The sequence below is a fragment of the Lepidochelys kempii genome, chromosome 9 (assembly GCF_965140265.1).
Source record: "Lepidochelys kempii isolate rLepKem1 chromosome 9, rLepKem1.hap2, whole genome shotgun sequence".
In the NCBI taxonomy this organism is placed as follows: domain Eukaryota; kingdom Metazoa; phylum Chordata; order Testudines; family Cheloniidae; genus Lepidochelys; species Lepidochelys kempii.
This window is the reverse complement of record NC_133264.1, coordinates 13,510,267-13,537,269: the sequence shown is the minus strand read 5'-3', so window position 1 is coordinate 13,537,269 and position 27,003 is coordinate 13,510,267. Positions and strand designations below refer to the sequence as shown.

The following is a 27,003-nucleotide window of genomic DNA, read 5'->3' as shown; positions in this document are numbered from 1 at the left end:
ACCTCAGAAAGAATCCCTGGCTTATATAAATAGAGATCTTGGAGTCCTCTGACCCCACTTTTACAAAGAATGTACAGTGGATTTTTACTCATTTATAATGATTTCACAAAGAGCCCAAATAAAACCCTACCCAATGCTTTGAGTCTTTGTTTCTTGGAAATCTTTTGCAGAGTAAGGCCCTGATTCAGCAAAGCACCTAGGCTAGTACCTCCCTCCCAACTCCCATTGGATTTCAGTGGGACTTTGGCACCTAACTCTTAAGGTCTTTTGAAAAATCCCAACCTTACTTACTGCACCTGCGTAACTATAATTCCTATCATGCTTGGTGGTCTCATTTTTAAAGAGCTCTTTTTCTCTTTAAACACCTTTATTGTGCTTTAATCACTGGAAATGTGCATCTTGGCTCTTCCTTCTGTTTGGCCCAGTGTAAATTCTGGGTTTTTCCTGAACAGAGATGACCTCCCAAGCTGTTCCTTTTTATGCAGTTTGTGCTTGAAATTGGGTCCATAATTTAGGGCCTGATTCAACAATCAACTGAAGTTGATAAGAGTCTTCCCATTAACTTTAATGGATGATTGACTGGACCCTTAGAGAGATGAATGCCTTTCCTCATCTCATCTCTTGCCTTTGTTTTCCAGCAAGGATTCTGGTCCTGAAGCAAAAATGCTCTGAAGAAGAATGGATGCATTGGACTTAATTGCAGTTTAGAATGAATAGGTGCAAATCCCACTTCATTTAGCATAACCATGAAACAAATAGAAAAAACAAATACAGAAATGCAGGTGTAGAACTAAATATTAGCAAACATACATGTATTAAACAGTGTAGGAGCTGGAAGTATATTTGGGGATGTGCAGAAGATTGTTCCTTTTCTCCGTATGGCATGGCTTCCCAGTTCCAGCTAATAACTCCCTCCTTCTCTGTGACTTATTGTAAATTGCCAGTTACCACCCCTCTTATTCTGATGTTTCCATGGGGCATCCCTTCTTTGTCAGAGTTTCTGCAGCTGTGAGCCAATCCCTGACACTTCTCAATTCAGATTCTGGCTCTCAATGGTTGTCTTTTTGGGGATTACTCCAGAATGTACTGTACTATTCTTTTACAAGTTCCTACCCACCATAGGATCTCATCTCTGAGTCTCAGATAGGAGCCTTCTCTATTCCTTATCTTCCTGTTCTATGAATATTATTAGCAAGGAGTCAGTGAGATCATTAAGCAGGTAGCCCGTAAATAGAGAATGAGTGAGATAGTAGATTGAAAGGTAAGATGGAAGTGAAGAGGCCAAAAGAACCCAAGATCTTCCTTGAAACCCAACCCAGCAGCATCCCTAAAATCCAGTCCTTCTGCCAACCTCAGTAGAAACCTCAGTCTCAGAGTTGAGGATTCTTTCATAGCCCTCACTATAATGGAAGAAGGATCATTTTCCAGGAAAAGGGACAAATGCATCCCTCCAATAAAGTTAGACTAGAGCTGAATTTGACGCAGCATATTTTGCAAAATTGACAGATGCCAGAGGGTCTGAGTATATCCCATGTTAAACGCCATCAGTTCATTGTATGCAACCATACGCTTTGTATTAAGATGTTTCCTTTTCCAGCTGTTCTGTATGTTTTAAAATATCCCCACTAACAGGCAGGAATGGTAGTATTAGAAGAACGATAAAAGATTGTTTATTCGCAGCTTTACCTCATCAGCATACCCATCATCTTCCAAATATTTGTACAGTGCATTTTGTTCTCTACTTAGGTTATTAAAGGCTAATCTAAATATCCCAGGAATACATAAACTCCCATATACCAGTCAAATGTATTGAGATTAATTGGAACTAAATGCAGAACTCGCTAACATTTGTGCAGATCTGAAAACATCTTTTGTATGGAGCTATGTGTTTAAATGCCAAAATCTATTAAACACATTGCTTGTTAGAAGTAATCTATAAAGAGAGGTTTTATTTTTAGCTACAAAATTTGAGTTAGAATAATTGGTTTTTTAAAACTTTTGTTTTGATAAGTTGATTAAATCTGTAGCTTCATACATATGAGACCTCTAGTGAATTTGGGGCAAGTTAAAAGTTCGTAATATATTTACAAGAGAAGAATTGGAATTTCACATATTTGACATTTTCCTCCTTCCTACCCGCTTTAAAAAGCCAAGAAATGGTTGACACAAGGAATAAATCATCCTATCACCCACACAGATATTTATTGTTCTTAGCAAAAACTGAAGCCAGTTGGTATTGCAGCATGGTGACAGTCCCACCCGCATACTATCTGGTTTAGGGATAAAAGGAGGATCTCATTCTGCAGTGCAGTGAATTCACTACCTTATGCTAAGCGCTAAAGATAAAAATGGGAAGTCTTATATATCAACTCATGAAACAAAAGCATTGTGCTTCCTAACATATGTATCTGTATCTGTCAACTGCATTGTTGCCATGATTCAGTACATACAGCCCACAAGCGCTAACTTTCGTTTTTGCCGGTGGGTGCTTCCGGTTTCACTGTGCGCCATCTGTGTGCTCATACCACCGACTGGCGGCTCGTGGATGCTTGAGCCCCAGAGAACCCACAGAGTTGGTGCCTGTGCATATAGCAATGGACTGTAAGTATGATCCTGCAGACCCGTCGTAATTTCTGCATGAGCATTATTTTAATGTTCACAAATATTTGAGTTCCTTGGGTTTGCTAATGGCAAGTCTGAAGAACATGTAAATGTATAAAATACCACACAAAGGCACAAATCATATGGGTAATGAGACCTATCGATCTATCATGGGTTTAAATGTACATACAGGATGTGTATATAGGATACGTATATGTAAAGTGCTCATGCTTAAAAACTTGCCAATTGCCTCAGATAACAAAGTAGTCCCAATATGAAGTATGAGTGCAAATATGGAGGTAACACTATTTATTTATCTAAGACTGTGCCAGTGGTAAATAGCCATTGCCCACAATGTATCAATGTATTTTGGCATGCTTAGATGCCACTGAGCAAGAATATATCCAACTACATTATTAAAAACTTCCATACTGGGAAAGATCAATGGTTCATTTAGCCCAGTATCCTGTCTCTGACAATTGCCAGTACCAGTGCATCAGGGGTGTGTACAAAACAGGGCAAATTTGGAGAGATCCACCCCATTTTCCTCTCTTGGCTTCTGGCAGTCAGAGGTTTAAATTTGCCTCATGTGATTACATCCCTGACCATCTTGACTAATAGCCATTGATAGACCTATCCTCCATGAACTTTTCTAGTTCCTGTTTGAACCCAGTTATAATTTCAGCTATCACAACATCCTATGGCAATGAGTTCCACAGGTTAATAGTGAATTGTTTGGAAAAGTACTTTCTCTTGTTTGTATTATCCCTGCTGAGTATTAATTTCATTGTGTGACTCCTTGTTTGTGTATAGTGGGAAAGGGTAAATAACACTTTTTTTCTAGACAATTCATGATTTTATATACCTCTATCATATTTTTTTCACCACTATCCGGTGATAGCTGTGAGTTGGAACATTGATTCCTAAACATCTCCAGGGACTTTGAAGATGTTTCAGTCTGGCTGCAAACTTCAGGCTTGGGGCCATCACTACCACTTATTATATCCACTGTGCCCTTAGTGTTGCAGTCAAGTAGCAGGGAGTAAAATAAGGTAGCAAGGTCCTTGACAGGAACAAAGCTAGGCAGGCATCCTACTAGCTCAAAAACCACTTCCTGTGTCTGGCAGTCTCTGAATTTATGTTTCTGTCAGTGATCATTTCAGTTTGCTTCGAACTGCGAGGAAGAAAAAATGAAAGGAAACAACCGTAGAATGCTTGCATTCTTCTATTTTCTGATGATTGTTGGTTTGAGCTTGTCTGGCTACATTTCAGCTTAACGTAAACCGAATTGCACAGCAGTGACTTTAGTTCTGTGCCTTGTATTCTCTGTCTATTCTGAGTGGGTAGGCATTATTAATTTCTTCCATCATGAGCAGTTGCTTTTGGTGATTTCATGAGGTCAGTGCATATCCTTAACACAAAGTTCACAAGCAATAGATTTGTTGTTGTTGTTTACTGGAAGTTCTTTAGTGCTGAACAAAATAGGGAAATTATCAACGAAAAGTCTTTTGGCTGAAGTTCCTTCTCTGGCTGTGTTCATTCACTCACAGAAGGCAAAACTGCTTGCAATGATATTTTTGGCTCCTTTGCACTGTGTTATGTCACAGCCAGAGACCAAACGATGCTTTTTTGTTAAATAATTTTTGTGCTGGCGGCTTCCATATGCAAAGCAACATTTACTTAACTTTACACATTTCTTTTGAATATGTTCTACATAAACACACTAGATGTCACAGTCCATTTACTGGATTGGGACAAATCAGCTGTGGTCTGCTCCCACAAAAACATAAGTTCCCTAAATCCATTGTGTAACTAGAATGTATGTAACTTCTGGTGAGAGTGCCCCAAATTCTTTCCTTGGGAACTTCTGCCCTTGGATACATGCATGTCATACATTCATTGATATCAAGGGAGTTACACTACATGATATCTTGGCCCATGCATTTGAGAACACTTTTCTATAGATGTAGTTGGAAAGCTTCCCAGATCATATAATCTTTCATTAAAAAAAAGTTGGCCAGAAGGCTGATAATGACCTAGAAGTATTCGCTTATGAGCTGCTTTCTCTCTTTGTCTTTCTCTGAAGCTTCTCCAAGTGATTCCTCCGCTTTCTCTCCCCCCCAAAAAAAGAAAGACACAGAAAGTTGGCATTCTTGCTGATAGGAGATGAAACACCTATTTGACAGAAGCATACAATGGTATGTTTGCTGCCAAAGCACCATGTGCCAGTTGCTTGACTTGGGATAAGTGGGAAGAAGGAATTAGTGAGAGAGCCTGCAGTGCAGATTTCAGAAGTATTTTTGTTCTGCTTATTGCTCTCCCTTTATCTTTTCTTCTTATGTGTCTTTCTCCTTCACGCTATGACAGACTTTGGCATTGGTCCTGAATACAGATGAAGCCAATGGTCGTCAGCATCTGCTTTTGGGTAACAAGTTTTGGGCAATGGCACAACTTTGTGCTTCATACTGTACAGGTGGCTTCAATTGCCCAATTACACATTTTCTGTTTTGAGAGATCATGGGAACTTTTGCTTGCTTAATTTTCAGTGTCCAGGAATTGTGCGTGTGTATTTCCCCAGCTTGATGCAACTCTAAACTGCTTGCTGTTGTATTACAAAAAGGTAAATGGGACAAAACAGGCACAGATTCTTTGTATGAACAGACAGCAGATTAGTTCTTGGTCCCAGCATAGCAATTGCCTCTACTAAGGCTCTGACACCCCTTTACGCTACTGCATGGGTAGCCTCTGCGTTGTGCTGGGTCAGGTTCTCTGGTTTGTGTGGGTGAAAACACCATAGATATGGCCCCGTCTTTACCCCGCCCCTCTCTATTTGTTTTGGAGAACTTAGCACTGACGGAAGCACTAGATGCACCACTCAGTCTAATTGTATTGGGATAAGGGTGTGTGTGTTGTGGGAGGGGGCGGGGGGTGTTCCTCTCTGCAGGCTTCCTTGCAGAGCCTGCCAAAATGGGTACATTTGTATTGAAAAGTAAGGCTGGATCTGTGAAACCTGTAGACCTGTTCTTTCCAAGCTCACTCTTGAGTGTCCATATCACATTGCTATGTGAGCATCATACCAAGCAACAATGCATCCATGCTGCATTATGCAGTCACAAGTGGCTTGTGGGGGGCGGGGCGAGGGGCATGCACAAGAGGGGGGCAAGCAGCCGCACACACACACACACCCAGTACTTGGCAGGGGCACAGAACTCCTCTGGCACCGAGGCTGCGGTGGGAGCTGACAGTTCCTTGAGCCACGGGGGAGAATGTGCTCCTCCGGCCCCAGGGCCATGCTGGGCAGGGAGAGCTTCTCCGGCTGCAGGGCAGGGTGTGGGGAGAACGTGCCTCTCCAAAAGCAGTCAAATTTTATTCCTGGGTACACCCCTGGGGAGTGGCATATCCTAGGCCCCTTAGAGCCCTTGCTAGCTGTACTGCTCTAGGATTTGGTTCAGGGTATATTATGGGAGAATGTTTCTGTCCATTCCAAAGCACTTGAGCAGAAGTGCTCTTAGCCCACCAAGACATCCAGTGGACCCATTTTTGGGTCTGTGCACTCCCTGCATCTGGAGCCTGCAACCTGGATCCAGTGCCGTGGAAGAACAGCCTGCCCTTTTGCTGGTGTTTTAAGATGCAGGCAGATAGTCTCTGAGATATTGGTGGACATTTTGGCATCAGTATTTGTCCTACAAAGGCACTTCTTGGGGGGGATAGGCTGATGTTCCTCTGTCCATTGTCATAACTGCAGACACCCCATATGTAGACTGGCCCTTCTGGAGTAGGCCCACAGGCAAGGAGTGGTGGGATCATATTATCATGTGGACCTGAGATGACCAGCAGTGGCTCCAGAACCTTCACATGAAGACGCAGCTGTTCTGTGTGATCAGCTTACCCCAACCATACTGCATCAGGACGGACACACACGAGGGAGTCCAAGCTAGTCCAGAAGTGGGTTGCTATAGCCACCTGGAAGCTGCCTACCCCAGACTGCTATGGGTCCACGGCTAACAAATTTGGTGTTGGCAAGTCAGCTGAGGGGGTTGTGTTGGTGAAGGTTTGTGAGGCAACCAGGACTGTGGCTTACCCAAAGGTAGTGGGCATAAAAAACATCCCTCAAATGATTAGCAACCTAGGACTAAATACATCTCCTGCTACCATGTGGGCTCATAATATAAGCACCACAGACTGAATGCTACTTGGACTCAGAATACTACATATATCCTCTGTACATTTGGGCTGACAATACAGATAGCCTAGGAGAGTTCAGCTTTCCAGCATGGCTAATTTCTAGGCTGTATGGTACTAGCAGGGAAAGGAACGTAAGGTTCACAAATAGAATACCTGCCAACCCATCATTCTAACAACAAGCCTGTACCTAATAAACATTTCATGCTAATGCTTGTTTAACTCTTTCCCATCTCTCAGTATCCATTTTGAATCCTACGTGGTGCTGGGGAAGAGAAAGAGGGGTTTGCTAGAGAAATGGCATGAGCTCAACAGAAGCACACTACAGCCCGTAGCTTGTAACAATACTTTAATTGGACATAACCTGGAAATCCCTCCCATTCGTACTATTAATAACTAAAAATATGGCAGCCCAAACATACCAGGCTCCAGCTCCAAAACAACTACTTCTGCTGGTTCAGCTGTGGGCTGTCCTCTCAGCCCTTCCTGTGATCCTAAGAGTGGCCCAGTGCCAGCTGGCAATGGACTCTTTGGTATGTAACAGTAAAACTCAGCTGGCCTGACCAGCTAACATACCTCACACACACTGTTACGATATTTATTAAAAAGGTGTCCTGTAATATATCATTTGAAAAGGAACAGGACACTGATCATTAATGTCACTGTGAAATGTATGTAACAATGCTTTAGATGAAATGATGGATACTCTCTGATATTCTGATAAACAGACAAGGGAGGCAAAACAGGCTTTTTTTCCAGACAAAGGGGCAAGGCAAACAGCTCTTCCAGCTCAATTGCAAACTGAGCCAGCTGTGACCATGGAGTGAGACAAGGGGCTGCTCGTTTGCACTGGAGATTGTTGGAGGATCACTGCATTGTAAACCACAGGAGATTGAAAATTAACATATCGCTCCATGTTGGACACAGAAATTCTGAGCTCCCAGGAGGTCTTCTGGACTTTGAAAACAAAAATGAACTTTGGGGATATAAGGAACCGCTGAAAGACTTTAGTGTATCCATCTTCTGAGGGAACAAAAGAACCAACAATTTGATTCTGTGGGGTTTGGATCCTGGCTGGAACAGCCAATTGTGCTGGAGAACGCTAACAATTTGGCATAATGGCATAAGTAAGAAATTGATCTTGCTAGAATTTAGTTTTAGATGCTAGAAAGCATGTTGTTTTGCTTTTGTGTGTAACGCTTTCAAATCTCTTTCATTCTTGCTTGAAATCACTTAAATCTGCGTTATCTGTTGCTAAATTTATTCTTAGTTTTACTACAAACCCTCTCAGTGCTGTTTATATTGGAGTAGGTGTGAGTCTTTAACAAACCTAACAGGCTTGTGTGTGCACGGTCTGTTTTTGGAGGCAGCGAACTTGGTAACATCCGTGAGCAGGGATAATACTCTGCAGGGGAGATGGTTTTGGGGAGACTCAGGACCAGAAGAGTTGCTGAGGCCACCCTACAGGGAATAACTGGGCTGCTGGAAGCCAGAGTGAGATCATTGTGCTGTGAGCAGGCTGCTGTTGTCAGGTCTCTGAGCCAAAGCCGCACAGTACAGAGGCATCCAGGGCTACAGGGCAGGCACTGACAAAATTCCTTACTGGTCTGGGTCAATCCCCAAAGCGTTACAATCCCCAAACAGGCCCTCTGAATGTGGATCCAGAATGTGCTGTAGCTGCTTTGGTGGCATAGCCTGATCTGGGACTGCCGCCAGCACCAGGGTTACTTCGTCCACTTGATCCAGTGGTTGCAGGCTCTCCTCTGGCGGTGTCTCTGCTGGTGGGGTTCTAAGTGCGCCATCCCTGAGCAGCAGATTGTCATGCAGCGCTGTGGGTTCTGTGCTTTGTGCCGTTCACAGCACCCAATCAAATTCATCGTAGAACAGGCAGGCGGAAGGGGAGTTCCCTGAGGTGTGGTTGTCATCGCTGGCTTTGCAGTACTCAGTCTTGAGCTGCTTGACTCACTCCTGGCATTGAAAGGAGGTCTGCAGGATCCCCAGCACCACCAGCCTGTCCGAGATTCTTTTGGACACATACTTATTTCTTGTACTCTCACTGAAGTCAACTATCTTTCTCTCCTCACTCCAGTTTTACCAGAATTCAGTGGTGTGTTCAGAATTCAGTTAGTAGTGCAACTGATGTAGGCCTTCTTCTGAATGCTGTCCCTAGCTAATGCCCAAAAGGATTAGATGTGGCTACGGCTACACTACAGAGCTTACAGCAGCACTAATGCAGCTGGCCACTGCAGCAGTGCTAGTGTAGATGCTCTAAGCCAACAGGAAAAGCTCTCCCGCCGATATAGTGTTGTCCACACTGGTGCTTAGATCGGTGTCGCTTATACTGCTTGGGGGGGGGTGACTTATTCACACCCCCAAGCGACATAACGTATACCGACATAAGCTGTTGTGTGGACATAGGCTGTGTTTCCAGTTGAGAAGTCCCTGTGGAAATGAAGGGTGAAATGCTGCACAGCTGTAGTTGAACCATGAGGTTGCTTCTGGTTCCTGTGAATCAAGTGGAAAGGTTGGAGATGGAAGGGCTGGGACACACAGGCCTATGGGGGTGTGGCATAGCACTGGTCAACAAAAGTTCAGCTAATGCAATTAAAGTGTGTATGCATATATATATATGTGTGTGTGTATTTATATACACATATGATGATACACACACACACACACAATCCCTAATGATGTCCTGCAAGGATGCACTGAGGAAGGAGGTTGTATGCCATCTAGATCCTGAATGACTTTGATTTTTTTTTTTCAGAACAGTTTGGCCATTTGCTTCCTCTTCAGTCCTTTATCTATATGTTCTAGGGGCAGCACAATGAGCTACCTTGCAGGGGCATCTTCATTCAGATTCTGAACTCTCTGGTACTGGGATTGGAAGCACTGTGAAGAGAGCATATTTAGCCTTTTGGAGAGGACACAAGTGCTTTGTGTTTCTCTGACCCCTCTGGCACTAGCTACTGTAGTGACATTCTTTGTCTCGAGAGAGGGAGAGCTCCATCACAAGGGTCAGTGCCATGATATTGGGGAATTAAATGATGTCATCAGGGAAAAGTTGTGGGGGTGCACAATGGGAGGTGGTAGAATAAAGAATGGCCCAACTCCTGTTTAGAGTTCATTAACAAAATGATTGATAGTTTCTAAAGAGCATTAGAGAAGAAAAGAGGAACCTAGCTAATTCTTAGATGCTAGCACACTCCATGCTGATCAATCTCTAACAGGCGTAAAGACAATTATTTGATGAAGATACCACAGCTATTTTCTATTCTAAGTAGAGGGGAAATGCACTGCGTGGTAAATGCTGATTTTTTAGTGGCAACAACTGTGGCTCTCTAAAACATGGAATGATACTTACCACATTTTAAACCCAATACCCAAAGATGCTGTGAGGTTTGTTAAATGTTTAAAGTGTGTTGGATGAAAGGTGCGATCTAAATAGAAAGAGCACTGTCACTAAGTACACAAGGGATTGCAAATGTAGTGCCCAGAAAATGAAAGGGAACCATTCTGTATAGTTTATTAATTGGGAAAGGATGGGATTAGTTAAGAAAATGAACCTCGTAAATAAAGAGTAGATTACAATGCATATATCCCTCATAAATAAATGAAAGGAAGCAAGGTGGGTTTTTTGCATTTCCCATCCCCATTTAATTGATTCATAAATCAATTAACTACTGTCAAGAGACCTGAGGGCAGCAGGAAATTGGGTCCAAATTAAAAAGAAAAGGAGGCAATTTGTTTTAAGATTGAAAGTTGAATGTTCAATCGAAGTTTAATCAGAAGTGACCCATTGTTTGAAAAGTGGAACATCAATGTCTTTCTAATGTTACAGAATGCTTCATTAAATGAGTACTGGGAAGATAAGGTTAACTGATCGTTCTGAAAGGAAGATGAGGGGGAAAGGATGCTCTTTTGAGCTAAGTTCAAAATAAAGGTGTTTTTTGCCTGTCATTTTTTCCTTTCAAGAAGACACATTCAAAGAGGAGCAAAAGGCATTACACTGGGACTTTGGAGATTATTTGCTGTACTTTATATGTGTTATGAAAATTGTATTATGAGAACTCTGAAGCACTGTCAGACCAACAAAAGTATTTAATCCACTCAGATTCACATATTCATACTTGCGTAGGTCTTAGTAGAGGGTCACAAAGGACCTTTATATGAGCGATATATGCATTGTAGGCACCCAAGGGAAGATTTTCAACAGGCCCAAATGGGAGTTAGGTGCTAAACTTCCAAGAGGAGTTGGGAGTCTAACTGCCCATGATTTTGAAAATCCCTCCACAATTAGATATGACATTATGAAACTGATTCCTTGGTTTTCGTAGTTATTTTAGGGGACACTGTGCAGGGGTCAGGGTGAATTTCTAGCCAGCTGCAGGGAGGAAGGGCAAGAGAACAGGGTCTCTGAAGGAGCAATTACCATTATGTTTGCCCCTTGTTATTTACCACCTCCATCATACGTGATGTGACCTGCTTCCTCCTGCTGACAATTTCTTACACACTTCATTGAGGTGCAGAGCAAATCAGCAGGGCAGAGACCAGTCACAGTGGGGAAGGACTGGCATGGGCCCAGAAGTAGAGGCTGATCAGAAGGGCATATGTGGTTGTCTGTCTGCTTTGTGTCCTAGCACGTGACTGAGGAATTAATGGAAGGTACATTGATGGGATGAGTCTCACTTTGTTCATGGGGGAAGCAGGATCTGAAAGGGTGCTGGAACTCCTGTTGTGTGGGGGAGAGGTATAAAGGAAGGATAGACTCCCGCGCTCTAAGGTTAACATCTCTTTCCCTTATTGCATGTTTACCAGAGCAGTGAACATCTTTGCTTAGCAAATTGCTGCAAAAAAACCCGCATGCCTTTGTGAGCCTGCTGAAGGAATAAATGGGAACGCTTCATTCATCCTTTCACTGCTGGAAAGCATTGCCTTGGCTATTAAATGCTGAGTGGTGTTCCTGAAACATCCTGTGGGATCAAATTTTTGCCTATACTCTTTGGGATAAAGAGTGGGCTTCAGTTCTTGGGGAAATTCACTTTGCTTCCTGTGGTGAACGCTGTACGTGAAAGACAGTAATATTTTACCTTATTTTTATGTAAGAATAAAGCCAGACTATGCCTTGGTTTCTAGTAGGTCTATACAGTACAGTCAATTAGAAACTAACCTTTCCCAACACATACCTGTTATTACAGATGGAAATATTTCAGATGCCAGTGAGGCATTTCAGATAGCCTCCTTTTTGATACCGTTGGCAAGTGATATTTTTAATGGCAACCACTGGATTCCCTAATGTTACACCGCATGTAACATTAGGAAGGTTTGGAACGGGCAGCCTTTCTCTATGGCTGAGATGCACAACGTTTTCCCACAGGCCAAAGTGCTCCAACCCAGTAAAAACACGGTGATTGTGTAAGATTTCTTTTTAAAGCCTTACCAAGCAGATCAGGGTACAGAGGCATACCCATGTGATCCCAAAGGCATGGCTATACAAAAGGATTTGCCATTCATTTATATTTTTCAAATGTTGGGGCCTAATACATCCCTCCCTGTAGGTTGTTAGAGAGGAGCGAGGCCAGGTGCAGTTGAATATGAAGGCACCAAAGCATTTTCTCCTCCTTCCCAGGGAGCTCTCAGGTTTGGGCTTCTATGGGTCTGGAAGTGGTGGAGCTAAGAGAATGTGCTGCTCTGAGGGATCAGCAGGTTTCTTTGTGAATAGGGAGGGAAAGATGCAAGTACAGGGGTGGAATAAGTAATGGCAACATGAATCAGACCAGCAGTGGGGGTCAGAGAAGCAACGTGTATGGAGCTAGTATCTATGGGGATAAAACCTGTTTCCCCTGGGGTGCTTTGGTGTGTGCTGAGTATCCACTGTACAGACCTGGTCCTTTCTACAAAGACCAAAATCTCTCCTACTTGAGCGGCAGCTGTGGAGGAAGTTCTGTGAGGAGATCCTCCAGAAGGTGCTGTCACTTCCTAGAGGAGGAGGGTAATCTGGCTCCTACTCACTCCTCCACACATTTTGAAAGTGGCAGCTCGTGTTTTAGTTGCCAGTCCCCATTAAAGGCAGTATTAGAGTTACTTGATATAACTTTCTTCTTTGGCTGTTGAGCTATGGTAGTTCAGGATGCTACCAGATTATGGTGTAGGCATGATCTATGAGAATTGTCTGATTAGCAAAAGGGAGAAGGGACTTAAAGAAAGATCCTAGTGGTGATGGGGGTTGAGTATTAAAACCAAACAGATTCAAATTTTGACACACACAGGCTTGGACTATTTCTGACGATGTCCCCTCCCCCGCAGCATGAATATGTTCTGTATCTGAGTGATAATTATGTGCTGTGTTGCCATCTCTGCCCTCACATCACTTATTTTAACTTTTCACCTTAGAAATATTCTAGAAGCTGGCTGTTCTGCTTCCAGTGCTGTGACATATGTCAATGATTTTTTTTTAAGCCCTTACTTCAATCATAGAGTCATATGGTGTTCTGCATCAGCTGTAATGTGACAGAAAATTATGTTTATGTAATTCCATTTGAAAGAAGAAGAGCTTTGATCGATGGCTGCTGATCAAAGTTCTCATGGCATCAGACAGGAATGTGCACAGATTCTCTTTCCTTGTTGGCTAATGATGATGATCACCATACTCCAGGTGCCATTTTGTGCTGCCATTTTGTGCACCTTCAGAGTACTTCTGGTGTGTATTGTGCAGCACCTTTTGCTTAAAGTTCTAGCAATACAGAATAAGCAGTGGGCGGGATTAACAAGTCAACCGTACAGTAATTAAACTAGTTTAGACTGTAGTACTGGGATGCTGCACACAGCTCTTTTTATTTATTTCATAAATTGATTCTTTATGTATAAAAACTGTTGTGGGTTAAAAGGACATTTCTGCTCAAAATAGATTTTATCATAAAAGCTTTGGGCAAGATTTTTTAAAAATAGGAGCCTAAAATTGGCTGTCTGTCGGCACCTAGACAAGTGGCCTGATTTCCAAAACTGCTGAGGACAAAGAAGCTCCGATTAACTTCACTGAGTGCTATTGAGTGCTCGGCACTTCAGGAAATCAGGCCACTTACATAGGTGTCTTAAGAGCCAAAATCTAGGATTCTATTTTTGACAAATCTTGGACTATTTGGTAGTAGATATTTGCAGATTCTTTCAGAGGCTGCTTTGTTATATATACACAAAGAAGGTGTCTTCTCTTTAAGAGCATTCTCCCCACTTTTGCAGCGGTGCAGAGTAAAATGTGGATTTTCTGGAGTATAAATGCTGAACTAGCAGCTTACAAATTGGTGTTTGCAGAAATGTAAGGCAGGAATGAGATTAAGAAATAAACCTTGTGATTCATGGAGTTAGCTCTTTGCCTGCAAAAGTTGGAAGGAATTTTTCTCCTACACATATCTTAGACCTAATGGACATGTTCATTGGGATAATGGGTGTTGTGTCTTCCTGGGGACAGACATTCAGCCAATTCAAGTACAGGTAACAACTGGAACATGTTTATGAATGTATAAGTCTCACTGCCTAACTTATGGTGATCTTGAAGGAAGTGCTTGTACACAGGAAAGGGGGACACATAGGAAGTTCATAGGGAGGCCAGAGTCTAAAAGACAGACATCCCAAATAGCATACACAAATACAATTTCACTACAGAGGGGTATATGTGTGTGAGCTACGTAAGATGCATCAAGTCTCAAGTCTAGAGGCAGAGAACAGGACTAGGTGGACCAATTATCATATCTGGTATGGCAAATCTAAAATTGTAATTATTTCCTTCAGTTACTTTGTATAAGGTACATAAGAATAAGGATAAATAATGTAATTGTTTCTAGGTTATGTATTGATTGATTGCAGTTGTGTGGATGATTAACTGCATTAGTGCTGCTGCGTTAGACAGACTCCCCACCATAACTGAAGTGGCCTTGCTCTGTGAGCCAATTCCTGTATAAACATTTAAAATAAAGATGAATAGGTTTTATGAATCAGTCCTGATGTCTGTATTGTATCTTTATAATAAATGACTTCAAGGGGTTTGCCTGAGATCTTACAAAAAATGTGTGATATTCCTCTGAAGAGAAGAATAACGTCAAGCAATGTATTACATCATTTATTATTCTGATACTTCTGTGACAGATTATACAATGTCCAAATCTTTGTTTTCAGTCATGCATCTGTGTGCTAATTCCATAATATTATTTTTAAGGAAGTTTTGGGACTTGTGGGAAATCATCAGAAACGGTCATCCCAGGATGAAAGGGGAACATTGACTGATACATTTTATATGTCTGTATATCCATATATCTGTTTTTCCTCCAAACTTCAAAGTGTTATAGAATTACAAATGATGGGAGAAATATATCTGCCCAATGATGGGAGAAATTTAATGCCCTGCTCCCATTGACTTTCCATGTCTCAACGTGTATATTACAGAGATAACACTGTACCCGCCAGTGGATGCATAATTCACATATATTTTATGGGCTGTTTGTTTTTTAACTTGGAAGGATGTGACTTCATTGGGATTAAGACCAACTAAAGTGTTTGCCAAAATAGCATTTCTGCTTGCCCTTCACAAAACCTAAAACCCATTGTATGAAAGAGCCAGGCTCAGGCATGAGTATAAATTGTGCATGAGCCAGGACAAAGCCTCTAGTTTGTCTCCCTCCAGCTCACTTCCAGAGAATGTTCCTAGGTATCCGAAGCAAGTGAAAAAGGTTGGAGGATGCAGGCATTACAAATCAGTCCAGTTAAACTTCAGAGCAGTGTTAACATTGTTTTTAACCAAAGCTTTATTTCACCACTTGACAGCATGCAATCTCTAAATGAAAATAATGTTCTGGCTACATGATTAAATGTGGTTGCCAGATTTACAGTTCCCAAAGGCACAACTTTAATATATGTGCATACTAGGTAGGAGTCTTTTCTGGCAGATGTGGGCAGGGGCTATTGGACGTCAATAAATGTCTGGATGGAGAAACCTCAAAAATGTTAGTCTGACAGGCATTGGTATCCACTGGTACATTATCCAGTAGAAAGGAAATGCCTCTAAGAACATTCTGTAATATCTGTCAGTATTGTCCACAGGTCTGTCTGAGCGTAATCAGCTGGGAAAGAAAAGCCAGAATAGATAAGATGGTCAACTCAAATTCAGAACTTCTTCAACCATATTATAGTCTGCACTAGACCCTCCTTGCAACTTAATCCCAAAAGAATTTAGACATGCACCACTGTTAATTTTATAGCAGTGTAAACACAGTACTGCAGAGTGATTTTTAGCCATTTCTGATCCTAGAGTGCAAATTCAACTTACTTGATGGTAGAATTATTTGTATTATAATAGCACTCTGAGGCCCCAATGGGGATCGGGGCCACATTTTACTAGGTGCTGTACAAAACTCTATGAAAATACAGTTTCTGCCCCAAGATGCTTATATTCCATGATTTGTACCTTAAATATAAATTAATTTAACTAATAATACATTCTCTACTTAGCCCCGCTTGATGAGTGGCTGTTAATGTCTGAGCACTGTGTGTCCTTCACAGAGAAAGATAGGTGGCCTCTGGAAGAAGACAGACATCTGCTCTGAGATTGCCCTGCTGTAATTGGAAACTGGATTCTAGAAATTCAGGGAGGGTTGTCAGATAAAGGATTATAGGATAACAGTCATTCTGCAGAGAATTCATAAGAAACCCTTCAAATTATACAGAGTCCAATGAGACAGTACAAATAATAAGACTAACAACTCTCTTCCTTTCTCTCCCTGCACACACTATTCTAACTGTAAACATAAAACAGTGGTGCAGATTTCTTTTCCTAACTATTTCATGCACTTATATCACATGCTTGTTTTTAGAAAGTTTTTCTGAGTATTAATATTCATGCATTAAACTCTTTCAATCCAGGTCCCCAGCCAGTTTAGAATCAGGCTTGGTTTCATAGTATTCTAAATCCAACCAGATCCTGATCAGTTTTTGTAAAAAAAATTAAATTAAATCAAACTTCTCCTGAGAGAGTAAGTTCAGTATGGTGTTCAGATTCCATGTGGAGTACTTTGCAGTATGGACTGAGTCGCCACATTAGTATCAATTATTGCTTGTGACAACAAAGGGGCTGTGATGGGGTGTACCTGGCAGTTGTTGCCCCTTGCCAGAGGCTCCACTACCTTCAAGCACCCTGCCTTAGTGCTTCCCCCCCTCAGAAGGTATCCTGCTGTAAGGGAAGAAGACAAGTTGACCTCTCCAGAGGTGGCTTAGAGCAGCCTGCCATGATGAGCTGCCAACCAAACCACCAAGAGTTGGTCCTCTGGCACCTAGATGGAGCAGGAGCAGGTGGAGGCCAATCAAGGCCCAGCAGGCCAGATAAAAAGAGCTGGCTGTTTCTGCTAGGGGACACGTTTGGGTAAAGTCAGGAGAGGGAGGGAGGAAAGGAAGAATCAATCTCCCTGCCTTAAGCCAAGTAACCTGGCCAGTCAGGACCCCAACCTTGATTAGTGTATTTGCTTTGGACCTCTGTGAATGAAAATTGTTTATGTTAAGGAGTTTAACATGTAGGTGGCTATCTTGAGTTCAGTGTTAATTTGTTTTCTGTAAGTCTGATGCAAACCTATTCCCTAAGGTGCTGGGCTCATGTGGGCCTTTGACAGGGGCAGTCTGACCTCCTTCTTGCTTATTGTACAAAAAGAAGTGCACATCACATAAAATTTAATGACCTCTGTGTGTGTGTGGAATTACTCTTACACAGGACATATCTATCTATCCCTTATTATCATATGTGTATATCTTCTGAACACTAAACATAATTGATCACCTCAAACATCAAATTGCTAGCTAGCTTAAAATGAAATCAGTGTGGATCTTCTACTTCTAGGTAGAAGACTCAACTGTATTGGGAAATATAATTATGAAGACAACCATCCTTCCAGAAACAGTTATAAAACTAGGCTCTTGGTGTCTGTTTCAGCAGCTTGGAATGATTCATTTAGATCAGTAAGATGAACGCTAATAATCAGCACAAACTTTAAAACAATGTGCAGTCCTTTGAATCTTGAAACAAAATCCAATAAGCATCTGACAAAGGAAGTCCATTTGGAGTCCTAAAAGATTTCTCTTCTCTTTTTTCCACAGAGTCCAAGCTTTCTCTTTGAAGCTCTCTTTCCTGCACATAACACAGTAACTGAAGAGTTGGATCCCTTGTTCAACCTGCATGAGACCATTGCTAAGGTAAGGGAAATTGAGACGCCTTACCTAAGTCACAAATGCTTTATTTCATGTTGGCAAATTGTGCTTGTTAGTCAGACAAGCTGTTTTCAAAGATGAAATGTCTCCTTCCTAGGGGTCTGTTTATTTCATAGCTAAAAGTAACATGTGGGTCTTTCAGTCATATTAGTATTGTTATGTGCACTACTGGGGATACTGATGAGATTGCATGAACAAAGAAAACTTGTAACCTTATATAAGCTGTATTTTATGTAACTTCCTGTCTCATGGTCAGAGACATGTTGCACAGTTGAATTGGTACCATTCACTGGATGGCAGAGTGTTGCACCATCCTTTTTGTGGGAAATCTACTACAAGTGAATGGCTAATTTATGACTGGGACACCACAGGAATTCTTCCTGGATCCTCCCCAAGAGTGGCACTGAATCAGTGTATCTCCCAGGTAACGTGACCAACTCGCTTTCTGAGCAACACTGGCTGGCTCCAGCCTCCCCAGTAGAGAACAAGTTACTGGAGGTTGTGTCTTTGGTTTTAGAGGGCCCCTAGGTTGGGTTCTGCCACTAGAAGAGATATAGTATTATTGTATTGCCTGCTAGCTTCTGATGAATGGCCAACCTGACAAGACAAAGGTCAAATGCTTATCTAAAACATCTGAATGTTTTCTAGCTCTTCTCTCAGCCTTCTAATATGACCTGAGTGTGCCTCCAAACAATCTGCTAGTATATCCTAGCAACCTCTCCCTGGTCCTCCAAGATGCTCTCATTTCCTCTTTCCTCCTCACATCCTTCCTGTGATGGGGTGTCTACCCCATACAAAGCCTGAACAGGTGAAATAAGCCAATTAACCTTACAGGCTGCACCTCCAGGAGAGCCAAGGACTGATAAGGCCTAATGGCTGATGAAGCCTAGCTGGGGGAGGAGCTGGAATGAGGCTTAGAAAGAGAGAAAGTTGGTGGAAAAGGGCTATAGGGAGGAGCTCAGTAGTCACTCTTTAGTGAGGAGGGGAGTTAGCTAGGTTCAAGGAGGAGTTCTAGGCAGAGAGTAAGCCCTGGGATCCTGCTTTGCACTACACACCCTGGGCAGAAGCTGGGAAGGGAAAGTAGCCATGGGGAGCAGGGGACACACCAGTGGTAAACCCAGAGGTGGGCAAGAAGATAGAGAAGAGAGGTAGGAAAGAGCCCAGGGAAGCAGCAACAGGCTCGGAGCTTGAGCAGACCTCAGTTGCTGGGCAGAGGGTCCCTTCTGCTGGAGCCTGGAATAGTGGGCAGGCCTGAATTCTTCTGGGAAAGTGTCAGTCTTGAATGGGAAGACTGCCTGGAATGGCACCCGGACAGCTGATCAGGTGAGACTTTGTTACCCTGGAAGGGGAAAACTGTATAATGACCTGGCCAGAGGGTCACACCATTAAGAGGAAGCTCTGTGACTATGAGAGAGCTAATCCCCAGCTGCAGCCACAAGTAGACCCCCCAGGTGAGAATAAACCCTGCTACAACTCCAATAAGCCCTGGCTCTAACAAGATGTAAGACTACAAACAAATTGAACTTAATGCAACCAGATGCTTTTTCTTAAGTTATAAGAGCGTAAGAACAGGATTTCTTATAAGTTACAAATACATGGGCCTTGTGAACTGAGTGCTTTTTATATTTGGAGTTATTTCACTTAGAAAAGCAGCTGCTGTGGACACACTTCTAACAAAAAATTCCCGAGGCTTAGCAGGGTGTAGGCTTAGCAGGCAGGTGCTGCAGCTGCACTGATAAGATAGATAGTAACTCCTCTGGATTTTAAAAAAAAACAGACATGGTCTTTTGAGCCTCAGGCTGCAAGAGGCTGGGAGTACTGAAGATTAAGGAGCAGTAATGATGGGGGAGTCCCCTCTGGTCCTTCCTGGCAGGAAAGGTGGCTGTTATGACATGGGTCCTTCATGTCAAAGCAACTTAAAAGGGATCATGAGACCCCCATCTTTGAACCCTGAGGCTGGAGGAGATGTGAATCATTTAATCATTGTTTCATGATGAACCATGACCACGATGAATACTCTACCTTTGAATAGTCCCTCAGTACCTGTTGATTAGCCTAGAAAAACATGCTTTAATAAAGTAATGAGAGAGTTGTCTGTTAATATTTTGGAATATCACACATGACTTTATAGTAGTTTCACAGCTTCCCATTGCTCATTGCAAGTCTCTTGGGATAAAACTGTGTAGAATACAGTATGCTACAGTGTTATTTTTGCAGTGTGTTTCTTGCTATATCCCAAAATACTTTTATGGAGATAAATAGCACATAGAGTCATGGGGCCAGATCCTCAGCTTGTGTAAATTGGTGTAGCTCCATTGACATCAATGGAGCTAAATCAGATTATGCCATCTGAGGATATGGCCCATGAAAGTAAAGTTTGTTCTCACACTCGCACATATATATTCTGTGTGGTGGAGAGAAGCAACATGGCTGTACTGGATAGCAAGAGCTGTCAGCCATAAATGGATGAGCATTTAGAGGGCTAATGATGCACACCCTAGGCTCCTTCTGATTTGAGTACCTCTAACTGTCTCAGATGTGGTCTGAAGACCATTGAAGTCAGTGGATTCCCATTCAGTGGACTTTTATCTGTCACCAATAACCTACTAATCAAAGCCTGTTGTAGCTTGTTGTTGTAACAATCCAGCTCCTTTAACTTATTTTTGTAAGATGTGTTATTAATTGTAAAGCCTGAATTGTTCGTTGAATTCTTGCCTCTGTGCCTGAGGTATCATGCCATTTCTATTTTTCCTTGGCAAGCTTGTTTTCTGTCAACCCTACATTTGATACTGGTGGCTGCATGTCCATGCAAGAGAGTTTCAGGATATGTAATCAGGGTTCAGACAAGTCTTTTGATTAGAAACTATTCCACTGGTCTTTTTACGTGAGACTGATTTCCATGCTATGGGTTCCAACGTGACAGCAAATTTTTTACATTATTAGTGGTACCTGCTCTTAATTCTTTCAAAGTACAGGTATGTACATGGAGAAATTTCGGTAAAGGGGTAACATGTATAAAAGAAAGAGGCTTAAATTATTCTGGCCATTTGTGGTAGCATAAATGTACTGCAAAACATTTTGGCTCAACTACCGTTTTACTGTGTACATTCAGTGATGTCCATGCTTGGAATGTACAATATGGATATGGGCACGTTTTTATATACAATATATGGGTATGAAATAGCAAGAATAAAGTATACAGTTATATCAGAAGTCTGAATGTCAGGAGTTGGACTCCAGAGGAGATGATACAGAGCAGCTACTACAAGGTGGATTGCCTACCCAGTACATAATATTTTATTTATTCACATGAACCCACGCTTGAATGCAAACATTAATATCAGGTTGTCAAAGTTCTGTAAGAAAAGATCCAAGACCTAAGAGTCTTGCAGAGCAGCAATGTAGATGATGATGGATGCTTACAGTTTGCTGTAGCACTAACAGGCTGTATAACATTGAAAGTTTGAGTGTCGCAGTGTTGACAACTCCTGTGATTTTATAGCATGTCTCACTTTATTTGTTGTTTTTTCTTAAGGCTCCAACTCCAGGATTTGTGAGAATCTCAGCTTTCATTAGCCCTCATGGTGGCAAAGAAAAGCTGGAAAACATGACTTGAGCACAACCTAAAGGCTCTATAACCCAGAGGGCAAAGAAAGCTTAAAATGTATTGGCTTAAGAATCATAATTTTTTTTAAAATAATCTTGTGATTTTTTTTTGAGGGCCTGATTCATGATTTCTGAATGTTGGGGGTTGGGAATACTGTTGACTTCAGAGTCACACATTGTCTTTTCTCATGTGCCTTTGCACTAGAACATCACTAGTCAGTGGGAAGTTTAAAGAGATTAGGGTAGAGCACAGTCAGCTTGTATTCTGAGGACACCACTCCCTTGAATATACTCCAGCTATGGGTAGGTCTATACAGTATCTTGAAGGTACAATTTCCAGCTTGAGGAGACACATCTGTTCTAGCTCTCATCAAGCTAGTGTGCTAAAAATAGAATTGTAGCTATTCTGGCTGGAGGGACTAGCCACTCAAGTACGTACTTGGGGGTCTTGGACATGATCATACTCAGGGGGCTCGCTCATCCTGCTGCTCACGCCACCGTGCTAATGCTTCTATTTGTAGTGTACTGTCTCAATCAGAGTTAGTGCAGTTATGTCTCCTCAAGCTGCTAGCCACACCTCTAGCTCCAGGGGAGACATATCCTGTGGTAACTGGGTGCCTGCAATCTATTGAGAGTGCCAAACCCAAAGCCAGTATATTTTCATGTAGCTTGGGCCTGTATAAAAATCAAAGGGTTCTGGGATTAAATAATAATGCTGATAGGTTCTCTATTGTCTTAACCTTCCTCTTATGATGGCACTACTGACGTGCAGTTAAAAACTTTGAGGACAGGGAGAGAATCCAGAAAATCTCAAGTGTATCAGGCAGAAGGGGTGGGCCCAGATGTCTGTACTCCTGTCCCTGTTGGACATGGATAACACTATTCACTCATATTGTTGTTCAGAAAATAGCAAACTGGACTTGCAGAGAGTTCTGGACTTGCTTTCACACAAATATATCATGGTCACTGCACACATCATTGATGTCTTTAAATAGAAGTTTTAATTGACTTTGCTTGACAGAATCTATATGTTTGAGGCCTACTTCTGCAGTCCTGACTCAGAAGTGAACTTCTTTTGCTAACCAAAGGGAAGGATGGATGGGAAAAAGACAGGAAAGAAGGAGGGAGAAATTGAAGGGGAGCAGGGAATGTGGTTTTTTTTGTTTGTTTGTTTTTAATGGGGATGCTAGGAGAGAACACAACACAGACAAAGGCATAAGGGGAAAGAAGTGAGATGGAATGACAGAGAGAACAGTTACTGGACATAGAAAAATAAAACTGAGGGAAATCAAGGAAGAAAAAGAATTCAGAAACAAACAAGAGTGAGAAGAAAAATGCAAACACAAGGGAGATATAGTAAAAAGGAAATGTAATTATTACACAGCAGAAAGCTTAATTCTGTAATAAATAACCCAGTAGAATAGTTTAAAAAGGGATGGGTTAGAATCATTGAACACATTGAAGTTCATCTAGGGCAACAGCATTCAAGAGTCAGTCCTACTTCTTCTCTTGCCTTCATGGTCAGACTTTTTAAATCCTTTTCTTGATGTTCTCAGTCCTCTTTGGTATCAAAAGCTACCTGGCAAAACTCTTTCAAACAGAGTCAGTTTTTAGGTTCTATACCGCTACACTCTGTTTTGCTGTGTCTTTGTTCAGTTTCTGAAGTTACTTAGCTAGCGATTAATTATAGTGAGAGAAAAGGGGAAAAAGAGAGATGGTTGAAAAGGAATAATTGTATTATCTGTTCAGCAGTTAGAACTCATGGTTTTCAGATTACTAGTAGGGAACAAAACCTGACTGTGTATTTATACATTTGCACGTTCCCAACTCTAAACATATTTTCTGTATGCTGTATGCGTATTGATTTTCAATGTGATCCCCCTGAGGGGGAAAAGGCTCAATAAAGTTTTATTTCTTTTAAAAAGAAAAAAACACATTTCAGTTCACTCTTAATGGAAATGTCTGATCTAGTAAAAGAAAGGAAATTTCAGTTCCATAGATCATTTAAACCGTGCCTATTCTGCCCATTCTATTTTTGATTCGTTATCCGTGGTCACTGTATGAATAGTAGTAGAAGTCAGCCTATTGTACTTCATTCTTATGAATGATACATGAGACTTGGTGCTTTGTTTTTTGGGTTTATTATTCGTATTATTATTATTTTGCTTTTTGTCCTGTTCTAAAGCAAACCATTAGAATATTTTTGAGTATACTAGCTATTGTACGCCTGCTGGTTTTTCTTGGAATACTGCTGCCTGAAAATAAAGATCTGCATTGTTATTCAAGTGAAAGTAAAACAGAGGGGGTGGATAAGAATGCAGAAACATCTCTCTTAAGATCTTGTAACTTTGAAAATAAAGTTCTGTAGCCTTTTATGAATTAAACAGAGAGAGACAAAATAGCCTTCTTTTATTTGGTCTTTTGAGTTTCAAAGCCAAGTTGTATTAATGATGTCGATAGAATTTTTGATGCGATTCTCTAGACACCTAGGAAACCTTGGTGTATCTTGGCAGGTTGAATTATCAGGCTTTTGTCAGAGTCTCTTAAGTGGAAATATCATTTAGATTTAAGATGTAAAGAAAGATAGTTAAAGAAATGTATAAGCATTTTTAATACTGTTGCTTAATCTGAAAGGATACTTTACATTTTCTTTGCGGTACTCTGAAGCTACGTGCTCAAATTATGCCTTTTTAAAAAAACACTCCAGGCTCTATATTTTTACACCAAATTATTGTTGTTCCATGCAGAGTATCTCCATGGAGAGATGCACTATATGTTTTCTGACATATTAAATAAGTGAAAAAAAGCGCTAATGCATATACTTGTAAAATGTGGAGAGTGAACGTTGTTTCTAATAAAGAATCAAACTGCCGTAAACTGGATCTAGGTTTTTAAAGCACCCCTCTTTCCCATGAGGGGAATATCACAGACCTGTCTTGCCTTTCTTCATTCACAAATGTATAGTTAAATTCAAACAAAGAATTCATTTGCTGAAATTGGAGTTTATACTGACTACATATTTTCCATCATAGAGAGGTTTATTTTATTGTTTTCATTATATTACTTGAAATATTATAGCTTATGCAGTTGGCTGCTTTTACTACTTATAAGCACATTGTTATTTAAAATGAGGCTGTCAACAATTGATTCCTTTTTCAAGCCGAAGCTAATCACTAAATTGTCCTTTCACCAAATAATGCAGCATGTTAAAGGAATTTTCTCTCTTCAGAATTAAGGGAGTAAATGGCTAGCGTTGCACCAAATATTCTGTCCTGATGGGCACACTGGTTATGATTTAAAAATGGACATATTCCTACTACACGCAGACATGTGACTCCTACTTTCCTGCATTGTATTGACTAGAGCTGACCCTTGAAGTTCTGGCACAATGCAATTAAAATTTGATTGAGATCCCTGACAGTGCTGTCAGCATTCAAGGCAACGTGCAGTTTGGTCCATGGATAGTGTTGGTTATCATATTTAATCTGACTCTGCTTCCTGCATACTCATAAAATGATGAGAAGAAATTGTCTTGCACACTAAAATGCATGAACCTGAATAATGCATACAGAATACCAATTGATGGGCCTACTCCCACTGACCCCTGTATAACTAATATAATTTTTGTAGTTCTGAGCCTGTTCTTCAGCTGGTGTAATGGATTTACCCTACCTGAGAATCTAGCACCTAGTGTCTGATTTTAGTAACTGTGAATAGTTACTTACAAAGTGCTTTGCATTCTGCGAGTTTTATGGTATGTCTACATTGAAATAAAAGACCCACAGCATGGCCATGGCTGACCTAGGTCAGCTGACTCGTGCTGCAAGGCTAAAAATTGCAGTGTAGATCTTTGGGCTCAGGCTGGAGCCTGGGCTCTGAAACTCAAAGCCCAGGCTCCTGCCCGAGCCCGAACGTCTATACTGCAATTTTTAGCTCTGCAGCCTTAACCCCATGAGCCTGGGTCAGTTGACCTGAGCTCTGACATTTGGTGTGAGGGTTTGTTTTATTGCAGTGTGGATGTACCCACAGTTGTATGAAAAGCTTATCTCATGCACTCTGGGTATTTTTGCTGCTAAATTATATACCTCCGACAGAGGTTGTTTTTTTTTTTAAAGACTCCCGCCTCACCAACCTGACTTCCATTCTTGAAGCTGTTCTGTCCCCAACTTAAACACAGAGGACAGAATCCTGCTGACTTATGACATGAAATCAAACAAACAAATTGAAAAGGCAATATCAGTGCACTTGCCAAAATTGCATGTATCATTTAGAAATGGATAAATCCCTTCCAGCTTCTCCAGCCTTGGTACCATCCCATCTTCAAATGGGAGTTTTTCTTAAACTCTGTGCACTTTACACTCAGAAAATAATACATCATATATGTTTTAAATGTATTGCCCTATTAATAGACTGCCCTTATGAATGTAACAGTGAAGGTGACTCCCTCATTAGCAATAAGCCATCAGCATATCCACCACACGTCATTTCAGTCAACCTGCCTTTTCTACGAATCCTGAGTGAAGAAGCAAAGTTTTTACAAGTTGTGCTCTAAACAGCTGATTTAGACTGTAAATACTATGTATATGAGTATTGTACCATTGCTGTTTAGGGGATGGAACACAAATATCAAGTATTTGATTCTTTTGCAAAGCTGAGCTAGCAAAATTATGCTTCTTATCTCAAGAGGTAGAGAGACCTGTAGTGGTGGTGGCTTGTTTTGGTTTTTTTGGAACTGTAGGTCATGAATCTGTTCGCAATGTTTTGTGTGTGTGGTAAGATGATGATGAAGTCTGAATGTAGGTAGACTCAGAGAATTGTGGGCTACCTCAGGACTTTACACATGATGCTCTGTGGCACTTGGTCCATGCTAAGGCCTAAAAAGCAGGCAATAGTATATTGTAATCATATGTGTAATGCTCCATATCTTGGTGCTTCCTAATTTGAATAGTGTCCATCAGCTGCTAGTGCAAATTAATATTTTAACAGTCATCTATGCCTCTATGCATAATCTTCAATTTTCCTTTACCAAGTTGTAATGCCCAAAGAAAAATCTCACTAGAAAGCATCAAAGTCTGAGTGCCATGCCTTTATAACATTGCCCTTTCTCAACTGCTTATGTCAGAGAAAATGCATTTTAAATTACAATCATGACTCTTTTAGTGATCAGGTTGGGCTTGATTTGAATGATGCTATGTCTGTCCCTTCGAAGATCCACCCATAATTGGTATTTTAGGACACAGTTAGTATATATGCATTGAAGTCAGAGTAGCTTTATCATATCAAATTGAGATTTAGAAACTGAGAAAATGTTAAAATCACAGCATAAGCGATTCATTTGTTGCATAGTGATTGTCATAAAAGCAATATTTATTT

General features: G+C 41.2%; 1 protein-coding gene across 9 annotated transcripts in view; it reads left to right on the top strand.

Moving 5' to 3' along the window:
* NAALADL2 (N-acetylated alpha-linked acidic dipeptidase like 2) overlaps positions 1 to 27,003 on the top strand; it is a 913,317-nt gene that overhangs the window by 765,278 nt on the left and 121,036 nt on the right. For 8 of the 9 annotated variants that reach the window (XM_073359348.1, XM_073359349.1, XM_073359350.1 and 5 more), the window contains one exon: positions 17,914 to 18,009. In XM_073359348.1, the coding sequence (XP_073215449.1) occupies positions 17,914 to 18,009 (96 nt within the window). Of the gene's footprint in view, positions 1 to 17,913; positions 18,010 to 21,559; positions 21,733 to 27,003 lie in introns of those variants that run through there. The other variant, XM_073359355.1, reaches the window with a different exon arrangement.